This window comes from Oryctolagus cuniculus, chromosome 13, assembly GCF_964237555.1.
Source record: "Oryctolagus cuniculus chromosome 13, mOryCun1.1, whole genome shotgun sequence".
Taxonomy (NCBI): domain Eukaryota; kingdom Metazoa; phylum Chordata; class Mammalia; order Lagomorpha; family Leporidae; genus Oryctolagus; species Oryctolagus cuniculus.
The window spans coordinates 25,234,370-25,256,259 of NC_091444.1; the positions used below are offsets into that span (position 1 = coordinate 25,234,370).

The 21,890-nt window shown below is 51.0% G+C and overlaps 1 protein-coding gene across 8 annotated transcripts in view; it reads left to right on the forward strand.

The window, feature by feature from the left end:
- The window catches only part of HHAT (hedgehog acyltransferase), a 305,572-nt gene that overhangs the window by 63,437 nt on the left and 220,245 nt on the right, over positions 1-21,890 (forward strand). For 4 of the 8 annotated variants that reach the window (XM_008268452.4, XM_008268451.4, XM_051821306.2 and 1 more), the window contains 3 exons: positions 3,944-4,138; positions 9,732-9,947; positions 19,824-19,995. In XM_008268452.4, coding sequence (XP_008266674.2) covers positions 3,944-4,138; positions 9,732-9,947; positions 19,824-19,995 — 583 coding nt within the window. The remainder of the gene's footprint in view (positions 1-3,943; positions 4,139-9,731; positions 9,948-19,823; positions 19,996-21,890) is intronic. The other 4 variants (XM_051821308.2, XM_070055250.1, XM_070055249.1 and 1 more) reach the window with 3 other exon arrangements.

Sequence of the window (21,890 nt, forward strand, 5' to 3'; positions counted from 1 at the left end):
CAGTTTGAGTCCCAGCTGCTTCACTTCCGATTCAGCTCCTTGCTAATGCACGTGGGGAAGCAATGGAGGATGGCCCAAGTGCTTGGGTCCCTGCACACACGTGGGAGACCCAGATGAAGCTCTTAGCTTCAGCCTGGCCTAATCCTGCCATTGTGACCATTTGGAGAGTGAACCAGTGGATGGAAGATTCTCCCTCTCTCCCTTCCTCCCTCTCTCCCTTCCTCCCTCTCTCCCTTCCTCCCTCTCTCCCTTCCTCCCTCTCTCCCTTCCTCCCTCTCTCCCTCCCTCTCTCCCTTCCTCCCTCTCTCCCTTCCTCCCTCTCTCCCTTCCTCCCTCTCTCCCTTCCTCCCTCTCTCCCTTCCTCCCTCTCCCTCTCCCTCCTCCCTCTCCCTCTCCCTCCCCCCTCTCCCTTCCTCCCTCTCCCTCTCCCTCTCCCTCCCCCCTCTCCCTCTCCCTCTCCCTCCCTCTCCCTTCCTCCCTCTCCCTCTCCCTCCCTCTCCCTCTCCCTTCCTCCCTCTCTCCCTTCCTCCCTCTCCCTCTCCCTTCCTCCCTCTCCCTTCCTCCCTCTCCCTTCCTCCCTCTCCCTTCCTCCCTTCCTCCCTCTCCCTCTCCCATCTCTCTCCCTCTCCCATCTCTCTCCCTCTCCCATCTCTCTCCCTCTCCCATCTCTCTCCCTCTCCTCCCTTCTCTCTTCCTTCCTCCCTCTCTGCTCCCTATCTCTCTCTCTCTCTCTCTCTCTCTCTCTCTCTCTCCCCTTTTCTCTATAACTCTGCCTTTCAAATAAATTTAAAAATACCATATTCAAGCCATAGCAGGATTCCAGTGACACTTCTATAGCTGGAGTATGAAATCCAGTATTGTAGCAGGGTTCTGGCTTGTACAGCAGTTCTGTGTGAGTGATCATTTTTGCACTCTCCACATCTTGTCCTTTCCCTCACTGGTCCATGGGGAGCACTTGCCTGTACTCACTGTGGACAGTGAGAGCCTACTGGTAAGGCTAGCAGAGAACGCGAGGGGGATGGGGCCCACTTTCGTGGTGTCTTAGAACAGGGCCTGGCGCTGGCTACCTGTCCTGTCCTGTCTGAAGGGAGACAGCGGTGGTGAGACTGTGGGAGAAATTTATCTGTCCTCAAGGTAGCTTCTGAGACCGCTGTGAAATTCATCAGAGTGTCTCTCAAGTAGATGAGATTTACACAGCACCAGTAAGTATTTCCTGAAGGTTCTTTCAGCCTTTTCCAAGTTGAAGCAGCCGCAGGCTATGGCATGTTCCCAAAATGATCCCAGAAAACAGGCTTTTTCCAAAAGGATTGAATAACGCCTAATAAAAACGTCACTTTCTATACATCCACGGCCATACAAGCATGGAAAAGAATTCCGATGCTAAATGCTGTAGGTCACGCTGAAAAAGAACTCGCTTTTTTTTTTTCCATTTGTTAAAATTGCCTCTTGAAGTCGTCTTTGGAGACCTTGTTCTTTTTGATTGGGCTCTGCCAGGAGTGAGTGAGTAGGGGAAAGTTTGAAGCAAATTTATGTGGCTGTTTTCTGTGGATAGTCGGATGGAAAAACATTAAATGAGTTTCACATTTTCCTGGTTTTCTCGGAACTTCAAAGTCGTTGACCTAGTCTCACAGTTAGAACGTTCTCTTGGACTAGGGTTTAGGTTTGGAAAAGAAAAGGACTGGGCAATGTTTTGGAAGAGTTAGCATCCAAGGATAGATTCACCACTCCCACCCCACAGTCGTCTTTCCTTGAAAGAAGCCTCGTTGGTTTCACCAGAAGATCCAAATCCAGGCGATTCCTATTTTGCAGCTCCTGGTGTTCCTAGTGGACCACGTTTTAAAAGGAATATCCAGGAAACAGCAGGTTTCCCCATAAGGGTAACAGCTAGTGTTCACAGCATGCGCCTTGTGGTTGGTAGGCGCTGCTGTAAGCCTTTTACGTGCATGAACTTATTTATCCTCACAACAGCTTCATGAAATAGCTTCTATCCTCAAGTTTTACGTATGAAGACACTGAGGCATAGAGAGATTAATTAACTTGCTTGAGGTCACACAGCTACTTAGTGGGACACCAGCATTTGAAGTTAGACAGTTTGATGCCAAAGCTTCAGTCTTTTAACAACATTGTGGTTTTCACTTATTTTTCAAAAGTGTTATTTGTTTGAAAGGCAGAGAGAAGTGGGGAGAAGGTATTGATCTTCCATCCACTGGTTCACTCCCCAAATACCGGCAACAACTGAGGCTGGCCCAGGCCAGAGCCAGGACCAGGAACTCCATTTGGGTCTTCTAATTGGGTAGAAGAAACCCATGCACTTGGGCCATCATATGCTGCCTCCTAGGCACAGTAGCAGGAAGCTGGATCAGAAGTGGAGGTGGGACTTGACCCCAGGCACTCTGCTATGGGATAAGGGTACCTCCATGGTGACTGTCGCTCCCCCACTCGCGGAGGAACGACACCAGACCCTGCGCTGTTCTCGTTCCCCGGCCCTTCCCGGGTTTGCTGCCGCTCCCCCGACCTCTGCAGAGGGGTGGCACCCCCACTGCTTTCTCTGCTTCCGTGGAGGAGCGGCACACCACCGGCCGGCTCTCTCAGGGGTTGCTCAGATGTTCTTTCCGCATGTTGTCTCTCTCCTCCTTTATAGTCCTCTTCCACCAATTCCAACTCTGCTGCCCACACGCCGAACACACTGCTCTCCTCCAATCAGGAGCAGGATCAGCTCCTGCAGCTTGTTAGTTGAATTGGTGAGGCAGCTGTGTGGAAGTTGTTTATTCTCTCTCAGCACCACATGATGGGAGATCCGGATGCATAGTGTTAGTCCTAGCAGTTCCAGTAATTTAGTCTCGGTTGCTCCCCACAGTGACTTGATGCATTGTGCCACAATGCTCCCCATCCCTGTCCTCACAATTGCAGTTTTTTAAAAATCTCTTTTTAAATAAAGATTTATTTGAAAGAGTTACACAGAGAGGTGAGGCAGAGAGAGGTCCTGCATCTGCTGGTCTACTCTCTAATTGGCTGCAACAGCCAGAGCTGCACCTGAAGCCAGGAGCCAGGAGCCTCCTCCAGGTCTCCCACATGGGTGCAGGGGCCCAAGGACTTGGGCCATCTTCCACTGCTTTCCCAGGCCTTAGCAGAGAGCTGGATCAGAAGAGGAGCATCCAGGACTAGAACCAGCGCCCATATGGATGCCGGGCACTGCAGGTGGCGGCCTCAACTGCTATGCCACAGCGCTGGCTCTAATTGCAGTTTTTAAATAAGGATTTCTCAGATATGACCAAGATACATTTTAAAAGCAAAGACATGTTAATTTTGATTTATTTCACTATTTAATAATTGGTAATTAAATAGAAAATATTCTGGTTTTCCTAAAATGAAAATGAATGCACTAATTATATGGACTATGCAAAGATCTCAATATCATATAAATCAGGTAAGATACAATGTTACAATGTTTTCATAATATAAATTTGACTGTAAATTTGCTAAAAATGTAACTTGATTCTTAATTTCAAGTCTCTAGCTCAGACTTCAGAAAGCCTTTGTTCCTGGATAGCCTCAATTTCTCGGGACTACTAAGAAATGTGTACTGAAGCAGAGTGTATACGGCCAGAGTCCAGGCTGGCAGCTCTTCCAGCTGTCTTCTGGTTTCCATAGTGTCTGTTGGAATGTCGGCTGCATCCCTCGTTGTTGGGACCCACTGGTTGGGTGGCTTTGGTTGAAGTTTGGAAAATGGTTACTTGCTCCTGGGTGAATGTGATGGAACCCCAAGGCTTACTATGGAAACTCCCTCTGGATCCCATTTGTCTGTGTTGTGTTAAATTTCCAGAGCCGTGAGAAAAGCATTTTGCTGTTGGGCTAGGAAAACTTGTTCTTATGCATATGGACTCACTTCTCTCCCTTTTCCTCCCTTTGTCTCTCATCTCGCTGGGCCCCTCCCTGACTGCAGCACAGACCCTGGATTCTGATGGTCTATGGAATGTGGGCCTGCTGGTGCGTGCTGGGGGCCCCAGGTGTGGCCATGGTTTTCCTCCACACCATCATCTCCTTCTGCGTGGCCCAGTTCCGGTCGTTGCTCCTGTCCTGGCTCTGTTCTCTCCTCCTGCTCTCCACGCTGAGGTTGCAAGGTGTGGAGGAAGTTAAGGTATGTGTCTCTCTTATGCTTGAGAAAAAGGCCCCAGCCCCCACCATGGGGGGCTTTATCCTGATCCCAGTGGCTTATGTTGTATTCAGATGTGAAAAAATTAGACTCTCGAAGGGGCACCCCCTTGTGGCCACAAAGGTTGATGCATATGAGCTCTGCTGTGAAATGTCATCTTTAGTTATCGTGTCACAAGCCCTGGATGTTGCCTCTGGCAGCCCCTGAACATTTTTCTCTGTTGGGGCATGGAGGGTGCCAGATATCACAGGGCCAGAAAATCAGGAACAAAAGGAAAAGAAACACATACTCTCCTAGGCATGGAATAAAAATCTCTAAAGAGTGCCCTATGATCCCCAGGGAACCTACACATTCCTTGCCTTGTCTGATGCCCCTGATGGTCCTGCAGTACGTGAAGTAGGTGTTTTTCTTCACAGTTGATGAAGAGGATGGGTCGTCTGGTCACGTGCCCCACTCAGACTCTGAATTTGGAGATTGGAAGCACTGTGCTTTGCCCCCAAGGGCACCGACCACATTTCCCTGTTTGTAAACCCGAAGGCATCCTGATAGACCCGGCTGCTCCTCCGGTGTTTGTGCCAGTGGAGGAGGGTCTTGTGCCCAGATCCCACTTTGGCATGGCTTTTGTTTGCATTGGTAAAATTCTGTTTTACAGGCATTGACCTCCTTAGCTTTAATTTTTTTCCCCTTTGGTCATAGAAACAGTGCTTTTTTGTGAATGGATACTGGATTTGATCCTGAGTTTAGACGTTGGCACCCATCCGTGGACTCTGCTTGTACCTGTTTTCTTTTTTTTAAAGATTTTATTTATTTATTTGAGAGGTAGAGTTACAGACAGTGAGAGGAAGAGATAGAAAGGTCTTCCCTCTGCTGGTCCACTCCCCAAATGACCACAACGGCCAGAGCTGTGCCCATCGGAAGCCAGGAGCCTCTTCCCAGTCTCCCACGTGGGCGTAGGGACCCAAGGACTTGGGCCATCTTTTATTGCTTTCCCAGGCTATAGCAGAGAGCTGGATCAGAAGAGGAGCAGCCGGGACTAGAACTGGCGCCCACATGGGATGCTGGTGCCACAGGCAGAGGATTAACCTGTGCCATGGCACCAGCCCCTGCACTGGTTTTCTAGTTCCTGTTGTGCATTCTCTGATCACCTCCTGGGCAGCATGTGACATCCTTGGGGTGGGTGGCTCCTGGCTGTTTAATTTTATCTTTTGTATCTTGAGGGACTTAGCCCTGCAAACCAAGATCATGGTCAAGGGCACCACTCGGCTGTCTGCATGGTGTCCCTGTCTTGCCTAGGTGTTGAATGTGTGTTTATACTTTCAAGGGGGAGATTCAGGCTTGTCAAAGGCAGCTGTCGGGGAAGCAGTTGGCTCTGGGGTTTCAGGGCAGCGGAGGTTGGCTTGTGTGGAGTTCTCAACCATTCCCAGGAGGCAGTTTTCCTCTGGGCTCGAAGTGCATGGCAAGAAAAATAGAAGTCGAGGGCCCCAGCTCTGGGAGTGTGGCCCAGGGTTGCAGGTATTAGAGCCATTCAGCTTTGAGATCAGCCTGGAGATTTTGGCAACCTCTGGAGTTGGGGGCTCGAGGCAGGACCACCCTGTTCCCACCTCCGTCTCTTTCTTCCAGAGCCTGTTCTCAGACCCTACCTGAATGGGCTCACAGGAGCTATTGGGAGAGTTGGTTAATCTACTTCCCTTTCCCAGTTATGCATTCTGTCTGGTTTCTTTGAACCAGCCTCCCCTGACCTGTCCACCTGATCATTAATCCTCAGTTTCAGAAGCTGTTCCTCTGCCTGTGAAACTGCTCCTGGGACCAGCACTGCAGCACAGCAGGTTAAGCCTCCACTTGGGATGCTGGCGTCCCCCGTCGGAGTGCTGGTTCGAGTCTCAGCTTCTCTACTTCCCATCTAGCTCCCTGCTGGTGTGCCTGGGAGTGCCGTGAATGATGGCCTAAGCACCACCCATGTCGGGGACCAGGATGGAGTTCCAGACTCCTAGCATCAGCCTGGACCAGTCCCGACCATTGCAGGCATTTGGGGAGTGAACCAGTGAGTGGGAGATCTCTTTCTGTCACTCTTTCAAATATTTCATAAAAATAAGAGAGGCTCCACTCCAGTGCCGCTTGGGTTGGATTCTCTGTGAGTCCTCAGATGAGGTCCGATGGCGGCAGCGGGCTGCTTCATTGGTGCTGGGCTCAGTGTGAGCTGAGGTTTTGTGTTCATGCTTGTGTGATGTGACAGACATGCGCTGCTTGGCCTGATGAAGTTATCCACGCATCTGGTGTCGCAGACTAAGATTTTTTTTTATTTTTATTTTTTTACTTTTTTTTAAATTTTATTTTGTTATTTGTCTTAGAGTGTTCAGTGGCTTGGAAAGAGTTCCGGAGGTGTGCTTTGTGACCGGCAGAAATCCAGGACCCCAGAGCACTGGGGGACGCTGGATTACCAATATGAGGCTATCCGAGTCACGGCACCAATGTTATATCTTAATGTTAGCCGTCGCAAAGCACACTGGACACCGGAGTAAGGGAAAGGGTTTATTGGGGAACACCCTACAGACCGGAGTGAAGGTGCGGCAAAGGAAAAAGAGAGAAGGAGACTGTAAGAGAGAGAGACAGAGGAGGGAGAAGAGAGAGGAGAGAAGCCAAGAGAGGCCAAGAGCGCAGGAGAGAAGGGCCAAGAGCCAAGAGCCAAGAGCCCAGAGGAGGAGGCTAGAGAGGAACCGAGAGAGGAGACGCAGACTAAGATGTAAAGTCTAAGGAGAAGGGCCTGGTTCCTGTGCAGTGGAGGACATGATTCTGCCCAGGGCTGGCAGTAGAGCCGATGTGTGGACACTGTGTGGAGTTAGAGGAAAGGGTGGATGGACTTGAACTAGGCAAGTGCACCGGACCCATCAGACCAAGTCAATACAGGATTGAATCCTAGTGACTGAGCTTTGGTTGGCTGAGGAGGGCCTGTAGCCAGTTGACTAATTCATCTGCAAACCATGAACCAGTGAGGCAGTAGCTGACGGGTTGACTGGGCTGTCACCGATTATGTTTTCTAGATCTCATCTCTGGTTTTCTTTAAATGTTGTCTGTCTGTGTTATTGGCCGGAGATCTCAGAACCTGTCCTATTTTTCAGTCGGGTTTTGTTTTGCTTTGCTATGTTCTTCTTTGCTCAGTCTACTAAGTTCAATTGGTCTAGCAGTTTTCCTTTAAGCAGGTGTGTGGCCTGTCCCCCAAAGCTCCACGTGACAGTGGTGACCTCTGTGTCCCAGTTAGTAAGATCTGGTGGCTCTCTGAGTGGTGGGCGTCTGACAAGGCTCAGTTCTCTGTGGCTCTTTATTTCTTATCACCCTATGAACATTCCACACACAGACCATCTTGGGATATTTTTGAAAATCTTTTCCTTAGTCACTGTGGGCATAGCACTCCAGTGTTGTCTTTGCTTTTTATTTTATTATAAAAATTTATTTTCACTTGAAAGGCAAAGAGACAGGGCTTCCGTCCTTTGGTTCTCTCCCTAGATGCCTGCACAAGCTAGGGCTGGGCCAAGCAGGGACCCGAGCACTTGAGCTTGACTTGCTACCTCCCCGGGTGTGCATCAGCAAGGAGCAGGAGTCAGAAGCAGGGTTAGCACCTGAGGCCATGTACTTTGATACGTGATGTAGACCTGCAGGGTGCCGTCTCAGCTTGTTCATCGATTTGGGTGGCCGCACTTAGGATCAGTGCGATGGGAAAGAGGAGTCAGGCGGCCTGGGCTCTGTTTGCTATTCGCTGTCTCCTCAGCTCTTGGGGCTGGAGGCAGCCACTTGGCTTTGATTTCCACAATTGGAAAACAGTGGCCTAGCTCTAACTTCCTCACGAGGCTGGTCCAAGCATTGAAAGAGATAGTCTGTGTTCAGTGACGTAGTGAAAATTAGAGAATTTTGAAAGTTCCAGGGCTGGAGTTGTGACATAGTGGGTAAAGCTGCAGCCTGTGATGCCAGGATCCCCATATGGTCTCCGGTTCAAGACCCAGCTGCTCCATTTCTGATCCAGCTCCCTACTAATGGCCTGGGAAAGTAGTGGAAGATGGCCCATGTGCCTGGGCCCCTGCACCCACATGGGAGACTTGCAAGAATCTCCTGGCTTCGGACCAGCCCAGCTCTAGCCCTTGTGCATACTTGGGGAGTGAACCAGCAGATGGAAGATCTCTGTCTCTCCCTCTGTCTCTGTAACTCTGCCTTTCAAATAAATAAATAAATAAATCTTTAAAAATAAATAAATCTTCAGTATGTTTTGCTATTGTTCAGCTATCTTAATTTTTCTGCCTTCTCGCCAAGGGACTGGAGCTGATACTTTGAGCACAGATGCCAAAAATCTGGACTTAGGAGAAACCATAAGGTAGCAGCGCTGTGTTGGCCAAAGATAATTAATGTCTCAGAGTGGTCAGCCAGATGGTCATTTAAACCAGTGTGCCTAGTTATGGATTTGCCATGAAAATACGTTCTCGCCTAACTTTCTGGGGACGTGGCAGGTGTTCAAAACCAAATCTAACTGCATTCAGCATTTCTTCAAGGGTGGTTGGCAGTTACAGTTGTTAGTGGTAGATAAGTGTTCACTTGTCATGGATACTTTTTGGTGGCTTGAACAATGTAGCCAAATGGGGACAGATGCTCAGAGAGCAGCTTGGATGGGCACACAGGATTCTCCTGGTCTAGGCGTCCCCTTCCCCTCTGGGGGCTGTTGGTGTCCCGGATGTGAAGTGGAGAATCTGCAGTGTTCTGTGTTCTGTGTACGGTCTCGAGAGGCCTTCAAGTATCAAATTCACTCTGTCCTCCTTTGACCCAGTTCTATATCTTGTATATATTTCCATAGATTGTGTTTTTTTTTTTTTTTTTGTTAACAATATATACCTATTGCTGAAGACATGGTAACTATAGAAAAATGCAAGGATTATAAATTGATCAATAATTTTGCTCCCTCCAGCACTGGCACTTTATCATATTTCCTTAGGTCCCATGCATGTTTGGATACCTGCTTGTGATTTCTTGTTTTGTCTTGGGCTGTGGTTGCAGTTTTACACACCTACCTTCTGTGTGAGGATTTAAACACACCCAGGGCAGGGAGAGACTGTATCTTTTGCCTGTGAAGTTTGTTTGGCAAATGGTACTCAACTAACATGGAGCCAAATTAATAACCAAAGAGCAAAATGAAAAATGCTTCAGAGACGGAGGTCCCATGTGACACTTGTAAGTGCCTCTTTGTCTTAGAAGTGTCGCAGGAGCTGTCAGGGTATCCATCGGCTGCAGCCGAGCTCCGTGCTAACCCCTGGATGCATCTGATAGGTGTGCATCCAGGGGAACCACCTTTTCGCTGCATCAGGCCTGGTGCTAAGTGGAGGATGATGTTGGAGGTGCTGTTTCTACCACTCGCTAATCGCTTGCTTGGATTTCCACTGGGACTTACTTGATGTTCATTGGTGCGTATGGCTGCTCTACCCCAGGAAGACAGCCCCTTCCCAGGGGCCCCCGGTCCTCTCAGAGAGGTGGCCGTGCTGGCTGGCGCCTGTGTCGGGACTGCATGCCACTCAGAGGGTGTTCTCTGCTTCTGGTTTTGCAGAGAAGATGGTATGAGTCAGAAAGCGAGTTCTACTTGCTGCAGTTCACGCTGACCGTTCGCTGCCTGTGCTACACCAGCTTCAGCCTCGAGTTCTGCTGGCAGCAGCTGCCCGCGGCTCGGGCCTCCTACTCCTTGCCCTGGATGCTGGCCTACGTCTTCTACTACCCTGTCTTCCACAACGGGCCCATCCTCAGCTTCCCGGAGTTCATCCAACAGGTAGAGTGGGCTGGGCGCCGGTGGTCCGTAGAGTCGGCCTCTGTCCTTGTCCCTGCGGATTTATGATTTGTTACCTGGAGCTGTTATGTAGTAGTTGGGGGTATTTTGGGGAAATCAGTCTTCACAATGAAGGCTGACCTGTCTCATGTATGAGTGGGCTTCAAAAAGTTCGTGGAAAATGGAATTAAAAGACAAGATCATTTTGCTGCCAAAAGTTGTTGACATCTGTGAATAGATTTCTCATAGTCTGCGTTTCCATGCACTTGGAAGGATGCCCCTATGGTAGCTCCAAGGGCCCCCACTCTGCTTCTCAGTGGACCGCAGCAACCAGGGTTAAAGGCCAGAGCGTGCGAGGGATTCGGCCTCTGAGTGAAGGCCCAGGGAAGAAAGAATGCGATTGTGACAGTATTCCTTGCAAAAGGAGGACTACAAACCATCTGTACTGTTTAGAAGATGGTCTCTCTGCCTCACTGTCCACAAGCCGTGCTGTGACCCAGGGAGCGCTGGGTTGACCTGGATGAGAAACAGCGGAGTCCCAGAAAACGTGAAGGCAGGGGTGCATTTTCAGGGCCCTGCTTGCCTTCCGCTGACAGCATCCTCGTCTGGAATGCACAGGAAGCTGCCTCTGTGGCCCCACTTGGCTTGTCCCCTGTGTAGGACTTCACACACGCACACGCACACGCGTGTACACACACACCCTTGCACGCACACAACCATCACTCAGAGTGCGGGGCCTGCAGCAGTATTGCTCCTTCCTGGGGTACAACATGAAAGCTGTGCCTTTGAAAAGGAGGAGCATTCTAGAAACGCCTTACTTTGTCTTAAAAACCCACCAGGTTATGTATTGGATTCAGCAGTATATTTATGCATGCCAACGATAGCATGATACTCACACTGCCAGGGGAAGCATAGAACATTCCTTCCATAGAGATGGGTGTTCTCGACAGGTGTGTGTTAGTGTGTGGTTTCTCACATCTCACTTGGGGTTCCATGGGATAATTCTTTTGTCATGAAGTGACTTCAGGAACACGTTTGAAATTACTGTGTTGAAGGCGGAGGTGGTTTAGTGATGGCAGCTGAACTTGTAATTCGGCAGAAGAGCGGGCCTGGGGTGGGCTAGGCCTGCCACACTTCATCTCTTCTGCAGTCTTCTAGCCATTGTGAGTATTGAGCTCTTCCTGGTTTTCCAGCCGACAGCTTTCGGATTAAACAGCCCTCTCCTCTCCTGAGGACAGAAAGTCATTTTCATGGAAACAGTTAAATCTATCAGGGAGAATCAAATTCTTTTCCCAACTCATTCTTACCGAAAGGGATTTGTACTTTATTATGCTGTGAAATGGATTTTTAAAAAATTCTCTTCTTTCAAATGGCGTCCTTCAGGGCTAGCAGAAGTATCTGAGGTCTCTGGTTAGGGTCCTGCGACTGTCCACACTGACAAGATTGCTCTGAGATGATTGGGTCACCTAAATCCTTAACCACGGCTGTCATCCCCTGAAGTCTCAGCCTAGGGAAGAAAAGGGACTTCCTATAGGGCTGGGTGTGGAGACTCGGGGCCCCCTTTGTCTTACCCCTCCCTCTCTTAACCCCTTCCAAGGCGGCAGCAAGGGACTTGGAAAAGCAAATCGCTGTCTTTCTGTATGGTCTGAGAACACTCACAGAAAAGTCAGCCTACGAAAGGAAAACTGCTTGGTCAGCCACAGACAAAGAAAGCCATGATGTTCCCACAATGCCGAGGGTGCCTGTGGGGTGCTTGCCTCTGTGGGCACGAGGGGTTTAAGAGGGGAGTGTTGAGCAAGAAGGTAATTTCTTAGAGTGAAAGGGTTCCTTGTCACTTGGGAGAGGCCAGGGAGGGAAGGGCTAGGAGGGGAGGAGGTGCCCGCTGGAGGAACTGATAAGCAAGGCTGGCTCTGGAGGAGCCCTTGAGTGAATGAATGCATGCAGCACCTGCGGCTGTGAAGACTGGCAATGAAATTCACCTTCGCTCTGGGACTGTCTGGTCAATGCAGAAAAGCTGCTCAGAGCAGGAGGATGAGGCGGCACCACCAGGGGGCAGCAGAGCCCCACTGTGGAAAGCAACCCCCGGGAAAAGCAGTGTCCAATCAGGAATCTGCAAACTCCTGATGCTAAAATGACAATATGAGGTGCACCCCTGAGGATGGTACCTTATTCAGTTTTTCTAGCTTGTAAATCTCCAAGTTATAGATGTCCTGTAATGTAATGCAGGAGAAATTTGTGCACATTAATCTTGGATGGGCAGAAATTTTTTTTGTTTTTGTTTTTGACAGGCAGAGTGGACAGTGAGAGAGAGAGAGACAGAGAGAAAGGTCTTCCTTTTTCCGTTGGTTCACCCTCCAATGGCTGCTATGGCCGGCGCACTGCAGCCAGTGCACTGCGCTGATCTGAAGCCAGGAACCAGGTGCTTCTCCCTGTCTCCCATGTGGTGCAGGGTCCAAGGACCTGGGCCATCCTCCACTGCACTCCCGGGCCACAGCAGAGAGCTGGCCTGGAAGAGGAGCAACCGGGACAGAATCCGGCGCCCCGACTGGGACTAGAACCTGGGGTAACAGCACTGCAAGGCGGAGGATTAGCCTAGTGAGCCGCGGCGCGGGCCTGGATGGGCAGAAATTTTAAAAGGTCTCTATGCCTTAGCTTGAAGACTGGTTCTCTTTCTTCGTTAGGGAGAAACATAGAGAGATTGAGAGAACACGCATACTCCCACCTGTTGGCTCACTCCCCCAAGTGCCTGCAATGGCCAGGAGTGGGTCCAGCCAAAGTTGGGAGCCAGGAGGTCTATCCAGGTCTCCTCCACGTGGGTGGCAGGAACCCAGCTACTTGAGCCAGGACTGCTGCCTCCCAGGGTCTGCATTGCTAGGAAGTGGGGTCCGGAGCTGGAGCTGGGAATCCCCAAATGCCTTTTAGGCCATTTCTAAGGGCATTTGGGGTTGTAGGAGCGTGGACTCCATTTTTTTTTCTCCCATGAATCTGGGCTGGGTGAGGCAGGAATCCAGAGGTTCTAGGGCAGGGCGAGGTGTGCTGTTCCTTTGCAGAGCTGAGGGCCTGGGGCAGCTCTGCCTTCCTTTGAACTGATTGACTTGCTGGGGCCAGCTTGTGGGGTGGTGGTGGAGGAGAGGGAGCTCAAGTGTGGCCAGCCAGGGCCCCTCCTTGCAGGGGAGCTGTGTCTTGCCCCAGGGAGAGGCGCCCGTGCTTGCCCGGGGAATTCAGCACGCGGATTGAGTGCAAAGGCTCCGGAGCCCAACTCCCTGGGTGTGAATCCTTGCGTGCTTTCGGGAGTTACTTAGAGGATTTGTGCCTCAGGTTCTGTATCCGTGAGATGTGGAGACGAATGAGACCCGCTCACAGGATTATTGAGAGTTAATTAAGTGGTTTTATGTGGGTAATGGCACTTGACACATAACTATTGTTTGTTGTTGTTAACCAAAGGCATTCGGCAGTTCTAGGTTAGGGTTTGGGCCACAACTGGAGCCCCAGGTGTCCACTCTGGTGGGCCCAGCAGCAGGGGATTCTGGAGTGTGGCCTCAGAATTGGCCAGAAAGCTGGTTCTGTCTATTAGATGAGAGACCCAGGCCACTGGTGCAGGTGCAGGGAGAGGCCCAGTTCCTGAGCCACAGAGGCTAATGAGGGTTGGGAGTAGGCTGTGTGCAGGGCTTGGGGAGGCATAGGAATGATGCAAACTGTGAAAAGCAATTCTGAGGCCGGTGCCGTGGCTCAGTAGGCTAATCCTCCGCCTGCAGCGCCGGCACACTGGGTTCTAGTCCCGGTCGGGGCGCCGGATTCTGTCCCGGTTGCCCCTCTTCCAGGCCAGCTCTCTGCTGTGGCCAGGGAGTGCAGTGGAGGATGGCCCAAGTCCTTGGGCCCTGCACCCCATGAGAGACCAGGAGAAGTACCTGGCTCCTGCCTTTGGATCAGCGCAGTGTACTGGCCGCAGCATGCCGGCCGCAGCGTCCATTGGAGAGTGAACCAACGGCAAAGGAAGACCTCTCTCTCTCTCTCTCTCTCTCTCTCACTATCCACTCTGCCTGTCAAAAAAGAGGGCAATTCTGAGCATCCTCTCCGAGTCAGACTGACGTGTGGAGTCCCCAGGGCACAAGGGAAGAGACACTGTTGTGCCCACTTCACAGTGGAGGGGAAGAGGGGCATGTAGAACATGGTTGGGTGGGGGGGATGAAGACACGAGCCCGGGCACACTGACTCGGTGTGACCATAGCGAGAGGATGGCGTGTGGCCTGGTGCACAGGCAGGGCTGCAGGGCCCATGGTGGTGGTTTTAGGCCAGCAGTGTTGACTGTGGACCCCACCTGCTGTGTGGGACCCATCACTGCGTGTTAACCTGTGTGGCCTGGGGGGAGGGGCCGTGGGGTCTGATGGGGGGTAATTTGCAAGGAGCAGGGGTGTAGCCAGTGAGCACAGAATGGAAGAGCCCCCGCAGTGAAGGGAAAGACTGCGGCTGCACGGCCCCAGCCCACGCCTGAGAAGCAGGGTGTTAGTGGCAGAGCCGGTGCTGTTGGATAATTGGCTCTGGGTAAGGCTTTTGTTGGGTGCTCTCAAGCATCTGTATCATTAGTGTGTGAGGGAAAAGAACCTTTCATCTTGGAGAACTGTCATCGCTAATCATCAGAACCTCTTTGAGGGGAAAAAGACTTCGATATTCCTTTTTATGCAATTTGCATGAAATGAGGCTGTAAAATGTAATGTGCTTTAAAATGCACTTTGCAGATGAGTTAATGTGTATTTTTTTTTTTAGTGGAGTCTGAACTTGACTTTCCCCTGTTGGTAATTTCCAGTAGTCTTAAGGTTGGCGATCCCCTAGGTTTGGAATATCTCGGATGAAGTTCTTTGCATGCAGGCAAGAGCAGCCTGGCTTGCTCGGAGAGCTGCGTGTAGTGTGTCTGTACTTCTGGCCTCATCAACGGGCCAGACGCTGAGATTCTGAAATAAAAGGGAATCAATGAGATCGAAGGTGTAAGTGGATGGTGGTCACGAGCCCACCCTGCAGAAAGGCCAATTGCCCTATTTTTGATTTGGATGGTTTTGAGCAGATGGGAGTAGAATGAAAAGCTGGATTGCTTTCTTCCTCTTGCATTTATCTGTGCAGTTAAGGAGTGTGTCTCTTGCTTGGAGTGAGGAGGCTTCTAGCATCAGAAAGAGTATTGCAAGGGAAAGTCCAGCCTGTCTGGTCCTGCCGCAGCACGTCGTGACGTCGTGAACGTGGCAGGGAAGGTTTGCTCTGCGGAAAGAAGTTGGTCGCTTTTTGGAAGCCAGTCAGCTACCTTGCTGCTCTTCGTTTTTTATTTGACAGGTAGAGTTATAGACAGAGAGAGAAACAGAAAGGTCTTCCTTCCGTTGGTTCACCCCCCAAGTGGCTGCCACGGCAGGCGCTGCACCGATCCGAAGCCAGGAGCCAGGTGCTTTTCCTGGTCTCCCATGCGGGTGCATGGCACTTGAGCCATCCTCCACTGCCTTCCCGGGCCACAGCAAAGAGCTGGACTGGAAGAGGAGCAGCCGGGACTAGAACCCGGCGCCCATATGGGATGCCAGCGTCATAGGCGGAGGATTAACCAAGTGAGCCATGGTGCCGGTCCCTATTATTGTTCTTGACGATGGACATTTGCGTCATCTTGGACTGCACTTGGTTTGAGGAGGAAAAGGAGGCCTCGAATTGGCCTTGGGGTGTGGCTGCCTGGAGCTGGGAGGGGACCAGGTGGACCTGTTTTCCTGATTGCCCCGCAGGGCTCTCAGCTCCAGCTTCACCCTGGTTTCCCTCTGCTCCAGCTGTTGTCCCCACTCTCGGGGAAGGGGGTGTGCACCAGCGGTGCTCTGAAGCCTCGGGTGCAAGTGTGAGCTTGAGGGGCTCGAACCTGGGGCAGGCCAGCTGTGTGCCCGGTTGCTTATTCAGCGAACAAGACGTTCAGGTGTGCGATGATTCTCTTCTGCCAACACTGTTCTGAGGCCTTGACCACGTTCAGCCAACCTGCTTCTCTCCGAGTGTGGGCATCCAGGAAAGGCCCAGCTGTTGATCAGGAATGATGCTGGGGCCTCTTCCTGCCTTGGCCTTGTCGCTGCCTCAGTGGGAACTCTTGGGCTCACCCCAGATTCGCGGGTGCATGTGTCATGGCCCATTTTTGGGCTGCTGTGACACAGTACCATATTCTGAGTGGATTGTAACCAGCACAGATGCCACACGGTTCTGGAGGCCGGCGGGTCCAGTGCCAGAGCGGCAGTGGAGAGGAAGGACCCAGGTCCCGGCTTGCAGACCAGCACCTTCTCGCCGTGTCCTTGCGTGGTGGCAGGGACTGGCCAGCTCTCTGAGGTCTTTATGTCCCCTTAACCATGCCCAGCAGACACGGATGTGCGGACCATTGCCCTGCGGGCATCCCCGTTTCCTTATTTGTCGATGGTTGTTTGGTCACGAAGAATTTGCTTTTGAGAGTTGGAATGGGGATGAGAGTGAACACAGAGGGAGTTGGTGTGTCGCTAGGAGCAGTGAGGAGTGAGATGGAGAGGAAAGAAGACAAAGATTCGTATGAACAGGAGAACCAAAGTCCTGCCTGTAGGAGATGCTGCACTTCCTGGTGGAAGTGCTGATGGGGGCATTTTTGAGAGGGTGCAGAAACGGGGGCCATGATTTTCATGATGCTGTAAGGTTGCCTTCCCTGCTCCACGTTGGGGTGGATGTTGTGGCAGGGCAGGTTAAACGGCTGCGTGGACATCTGTGCTCCATGTCGGCGCCTGCGAGCGAGTCCCAGCTCGGATGCTGCTTTTTATTCTACTTTAAAGATTTATTTATTTATTTGAAAGAGTTACACAGAGAAAGGAAGAGACCGAGATCTTCCGTCTGCTGGTTCATTCCCCAAATGGCTGCAACAGCTGGGGCTGGGCCAAGCAGAAGCCAGGAACTTCTTCCAGTTCTCTCCCACATGGGTGGCAGGGGCCTGGCACTTGGGCTGTCTTCTGTTTTCCCAGGCACATTATCATGGAGCGGGATCAGAAGCGGAGCAGCCAAGTCTTGAACCCGTGTCCACATGGGATACTGGTGTCAAAGGCGATGGCTTTACTTGCAACACTACAACGCCAGCTCCCATCTCATCTTCTGATCCAGCTTCCTGCTAATGCACCTGGGAGGCAGATGATAGCCCAAGTTCGTGAGTCCCTGGCATCCACGTGGGAGACCTGGATGAAGCTCCTGGCTTCAGCCTGGCCCTGCCCCAACTATTGTTGGGAGAGTAAACCAGAGTGTGGGAGATTCTTGTTCATATTCATATTCTCTCTCTCTCATTCCCCTTCCAAATAATAAAGAGATAAATACATCTTTTTAAAAATCCATTTTAATTGTCAAAGAACTAAAATCTCACCATCCAATGTTCACCACTGTTGTCATTTTTCTAACCTGTCGTCATTATTATTTTTTTAGGATTGTATTTATTTATTTGAGAGGTAGAGTTACAGACAATGAGAGACAGAGCAATAGAGCGAGAGAGAGAGAGAGAAAGGTCTTCCTTCTGTTGGTTCACTCCCCAAATGGCTGCAATTGCCGGAACTGCGCTGATCCGAAGCCAGGAGCCAGGTGTTTCTTCCCGGTCTCCCATGTGGGTGCAGGGGCCCAAGCACTCGGGCCATCTTCCACTGATTTCCCAGGCCACAGCAGAGAGCTGGACTGGAAGAGGAGCAACTGGGACTAGAACTGGTGCCCATATGTGATGCCGGCGCCGCAGGCGGAGGATTAACCTGCGCCACAGCGCCGGCCCCACCTGTCATTTTTTGCAGGTGAACATAGTTTTCATGACTACGTAGTATTGAGGAGCACTCGATGCATTTACCCAAACCCCTACTGTTGGACATCTGTTAGTTCCTTTTTTGTCCTCTCTGCGTCTCAGTGGCACGGAGGACACGGATGCGCTGGCAGGCGGGTGTTTGTGCACTGAGGATTCTGAGATCCCCTCGCTGGCCGAGTCTCTGCCATGGGCTTTGTAGGGTCTTTAAGAGCGTGCATGCAGGCTTGGGGTGGAGATTCTCCGTGCAGGCTGAGGGAGGGATCCGTGTCGTCACCGTCGTGCAGCCTGGCTGTGGTCAGTACAAGTCCAATTCTCCTTCTTGGGGACCCCTCCTCAAGCTGTGCTTCCTGTCAGAACTGCCAGACGAGTCCTCCAAGCACTTACGTCGTTCGCTGGGCAAAACATCTTCTTGGGGTGGGCAGACAGAGGTAAACTCAAGAAAAAAAATTCCTGTTAATTTGATCAATTCACATTTAAAAAATGACCCAAGGAGTTTGGACATATCTACCCGTTTTAGCTGCTTCTTTGAAAAACCCAAGAAGAGCAGTTTAGGAGGGAAGATTGATTTCAGCTTACGGTTTGGAAGTTCACAGTCCAGGATCAGGCAGCCGCACGGGTTCAGGCACTGGGGAGGCGGGAGGAGCAGAGACCCGGGGCATGCTGCCGCTGCTGCCGTCTCCATGGTCTCCCCTCCTGATCCAGCCTGACTCAGTCATGGCTCCACCCTGCCTTCCTAATCCCATACAGTCACTTCCCGAAGCTCCCACCTTCAGGCGCCTTAATCGGCTCACGTCTCTACCCTTATCCATCAGCCGTTAAGCCATTCATTGTTAGTGGAAGGCTTTGGGCTTTAAGTGTCTGCATGAGCTTGAAGAGAATAACTGCAGCCAGCGAGAGGGCAGAAGGCAGAAAGTCGTGTGTGTAACTTCCGCCCGAACGTCCCAACCCGGCTTCTCAGTGCAGCAGGACAGTGTGAGAGAGTGCGAGGACGTGGTTTCAGAAAACAGAATGAAGCCAGTGCCCTGGGGGGTGGCAGCCCCTTCCCTTCCAAGAGCAGTGCCTGCCACTCCTTGCTGCAGCGGCACCCGCTCACCACCCTTCCCAGAGTTTACTTGGTGTCAAACAGGGAATTGGGTCCGTTTCCATCACCACCCAGGGTTTGCGGATGAAGCCTCATCGCTGAGCCCAGCTTCCCTCTGCATGTGCACGCGGCCTCAGGAAACCTTGCCCTTGTAAGATCCAGAAAATGACGCCTTCTCTACTAACTTTCTCTGTCTAGTGGCGTAGGGATGAAATTGCATTTACTTCAAGTTTCATAGCGTGTTTGTGAATTCTGGAGTTTCTGCGTTTTAAGTTACGATGCATCGCTCAAGAGCAGGCAGTGAGGTGAGGCCACAGAACCAGGCAGCTTTGGCGGAACTTGCTTTTGTTTGTATTGCCCATATACATCGACTGTGTTATCCATAGTTGCTATCTGTGCCTCCCTCACCTTTGATGATCTGACCTGGCTCCTAACGCTGCCCTGTGGCTGGTCGTGTGGGATGCCATGAGGCAGGAATGTGAAGGAGATACGCTTAGCAGGAGCAAGATGATCCCATATTAACTTCTGATTCTCCAGTGCTTTTACTAAACCAGCTGCTGAATGGGTCATGTACTTTATCATATTGGGTCATTGCAACAGTTTTTGCTCTTTACATATGAGGAAACCAAGACTGAGTTAAGTGACTTGCTCAGGATCACACAGCACATGTTGTTTGCTAGAATCTTTCGGTGTTTTGGCTGTTAAAGTGCTCAGCTTCCTAAGCAGGACACTTGCCGCTGTTTGTGTTGACTGTGCCTTGTTTCAAAAGTGTCTTGGGGTTCCTGGCAGTAGTGAGCTGCTGGACCAGCCCTGTTCTTACTTGGGACAGTTTTGAGCTCAGGTAATACTTTTTCTCTCAACAATATTGAGTGTTCCCAAGTCCAATTGGATGGCCCCTGTGTTGGTAGACAGTCCTAACATTTGTGAGAAGTTTATTAAAAACACTGGGGGGCCTGGAAGGTTTGCACAGTGAGATGCGATCGGACTTCTTTTGTTTCCACTGCAGATGCAGCAGCAAGAGCTCTGCTCCCTGAAGACCCGCCTCTGCATCCTGGGGCGGGGCCTGAGCCGCCTCGTCTGCTGGTGGGGGCTGGCTGAGCTGATGGCCCGCCTCATGTACATGCACGCCATCTACGGCAGCATCCCCCTCCTGGGGGCCGTCTCCTGTTGGACCTTAGGTAAGTGGGGAGAGCGTCATCTGTAGGGCAAACACCAAGGGTCGGCTGCAGAGTGAGGCTGAACCTGGGGTAGTGGGAGACACAGTAGCCTGGAGCGCACCCCAGCCTCTCCTACCCCCAGCTCTTTAAAAGCCTTCTTCATCTTGGGTCCAGGAGTGCGCCTGGTGAGGAGCCTGGCTGATGCAGGTGAGGGCTGTCTTTTGTGGTCTGGGGACCAAGGGTGGTGGTGATCCCGCCTCATGCTTGAATCCTACTGAGCTTAGCCAGGTCCTTCTCATGTATGGCCGGTGTTGCACTTGTACTTAGAGGGTAGGAGTTGCTGGGCTCAGCCTTGGAGTCTGTTCAAAGAGGTAATAACCCAAAGTGGAATTTTTCTGCAGTCTGCCTTTGTCCTTTTGTGTAAGGCCTAAAGGAAAGAATTGGATCTTTGGAGTCAGACAAGCATTGGTTTAAATCCCAGCTCCACCGGCCCTCAGTGGGTGAAGTTGGTGGCTTATTAAAATTAGTCATTTGTAAAATGAGACCGACCTGTTTTGAGAATAAGTGAAGCAATGCACATCAAGGGTGTGGCTGATGAAGTGTCTGGTAGATAGGCTGGATGGGTGTGTGTGTGTGTGCGTGCGTGTGTGTGCATGTGCGTGTGTTTCCCACCGTCGCTCCCTTTCCTACCTCTCCTTTTCTCCCCGTCTGCGTCGAGACAGGCTGAAGACTCATTTCCTCAGCAGGGCACGGTCCCCAGTGCAAGATTTGACTGTGGCCAAACCTGCAGAGGCCGTCCCCGTTCTGAACTCTGCCTCCTCTCCTCCTGATTCTCTATGCTTTCCAGAACTTCTTGCATCCCCTTTCGTGGCTGGATGCAGCCTGGCCTGACCTCCAACCTGTGGTTCCAGTGGGAAACGTGTGATCTTCTGGCGTTAAGCTGTTCGCTTCAAGGGCAGGAGTTCAAGCCTGACTCCTCATCTGTGCGGTGGTTTATAGAACCTTTTGAAAATCTTGATTATCCTTGGTATCGCCAGTGCTTATTTAGAATGTTCCAAGCAAGAAGACTTTCAGGATCAAAAAACAAAAACGAAAAAGCCGCGCTGTTTTCATAATCTCTTCTTCCTGAACAAATCTTTGTCTTTGAATAGTGGGAGTGACCGATATTGTAAGGTTTGACTGAAGTGACCAGACATATAGAACAGGATTAAATGATGGCTTATACAAAATCAGATCTCAGTTTTTATGGCATCCAGATTAGGGGGCCATTTTAGCTGAAGTGTTTTTAGTGATGAGTAACGAAAGACACAACTCAAAATGGGGCTTAAACAGTAGGAAAAGTTCTATAACAGTGACACCGCAGATCAGCACTAGGGCTGGCAAACCTGGCCACTCAGAGTTGCCAGTGATCCGTCAGTGAGCTTCCCCCCCTCCCCTTCAGCTTAAGAACCAGCCAGAATCCCTGAAGCCTTCATTTGTACCCCAACCCCATCGGCTTCTGACCCTCTCTTACAAGATAACCTGGTTTTTGTGCTTATCATTCTCTTCTTTTTCATTGTATTGTATCGCAGATGAATTCCTAAAATTGCGTATTTTAAGATCTCTTCATATCAAGGATTTCCTACTTGGCCTGTTCTTGAGCATCTTGATTTCTTTTTGGCTGAACACGAAGGTTTTGAGAAGCGTTTGTGTGGATCGATGTAGCCCCGTCCGCTTGTCTTCCCCGGGGGAGGGCATTCCGGTGCATCCTTGGTCCCAGGTTGCCTTCCGTTCTGCAAACAGGAGAGCATGCGCGTCTTTCCCGGGGCGCTGCTCTTCCGTGGAATGCCATTTCTCTGAGCTTTTTGGAGCTGTTATGCAAGTTTCCCTGTGCCAATAATTTTTGGCACATGACTCAGCAAAAAAAAAAAAAATTG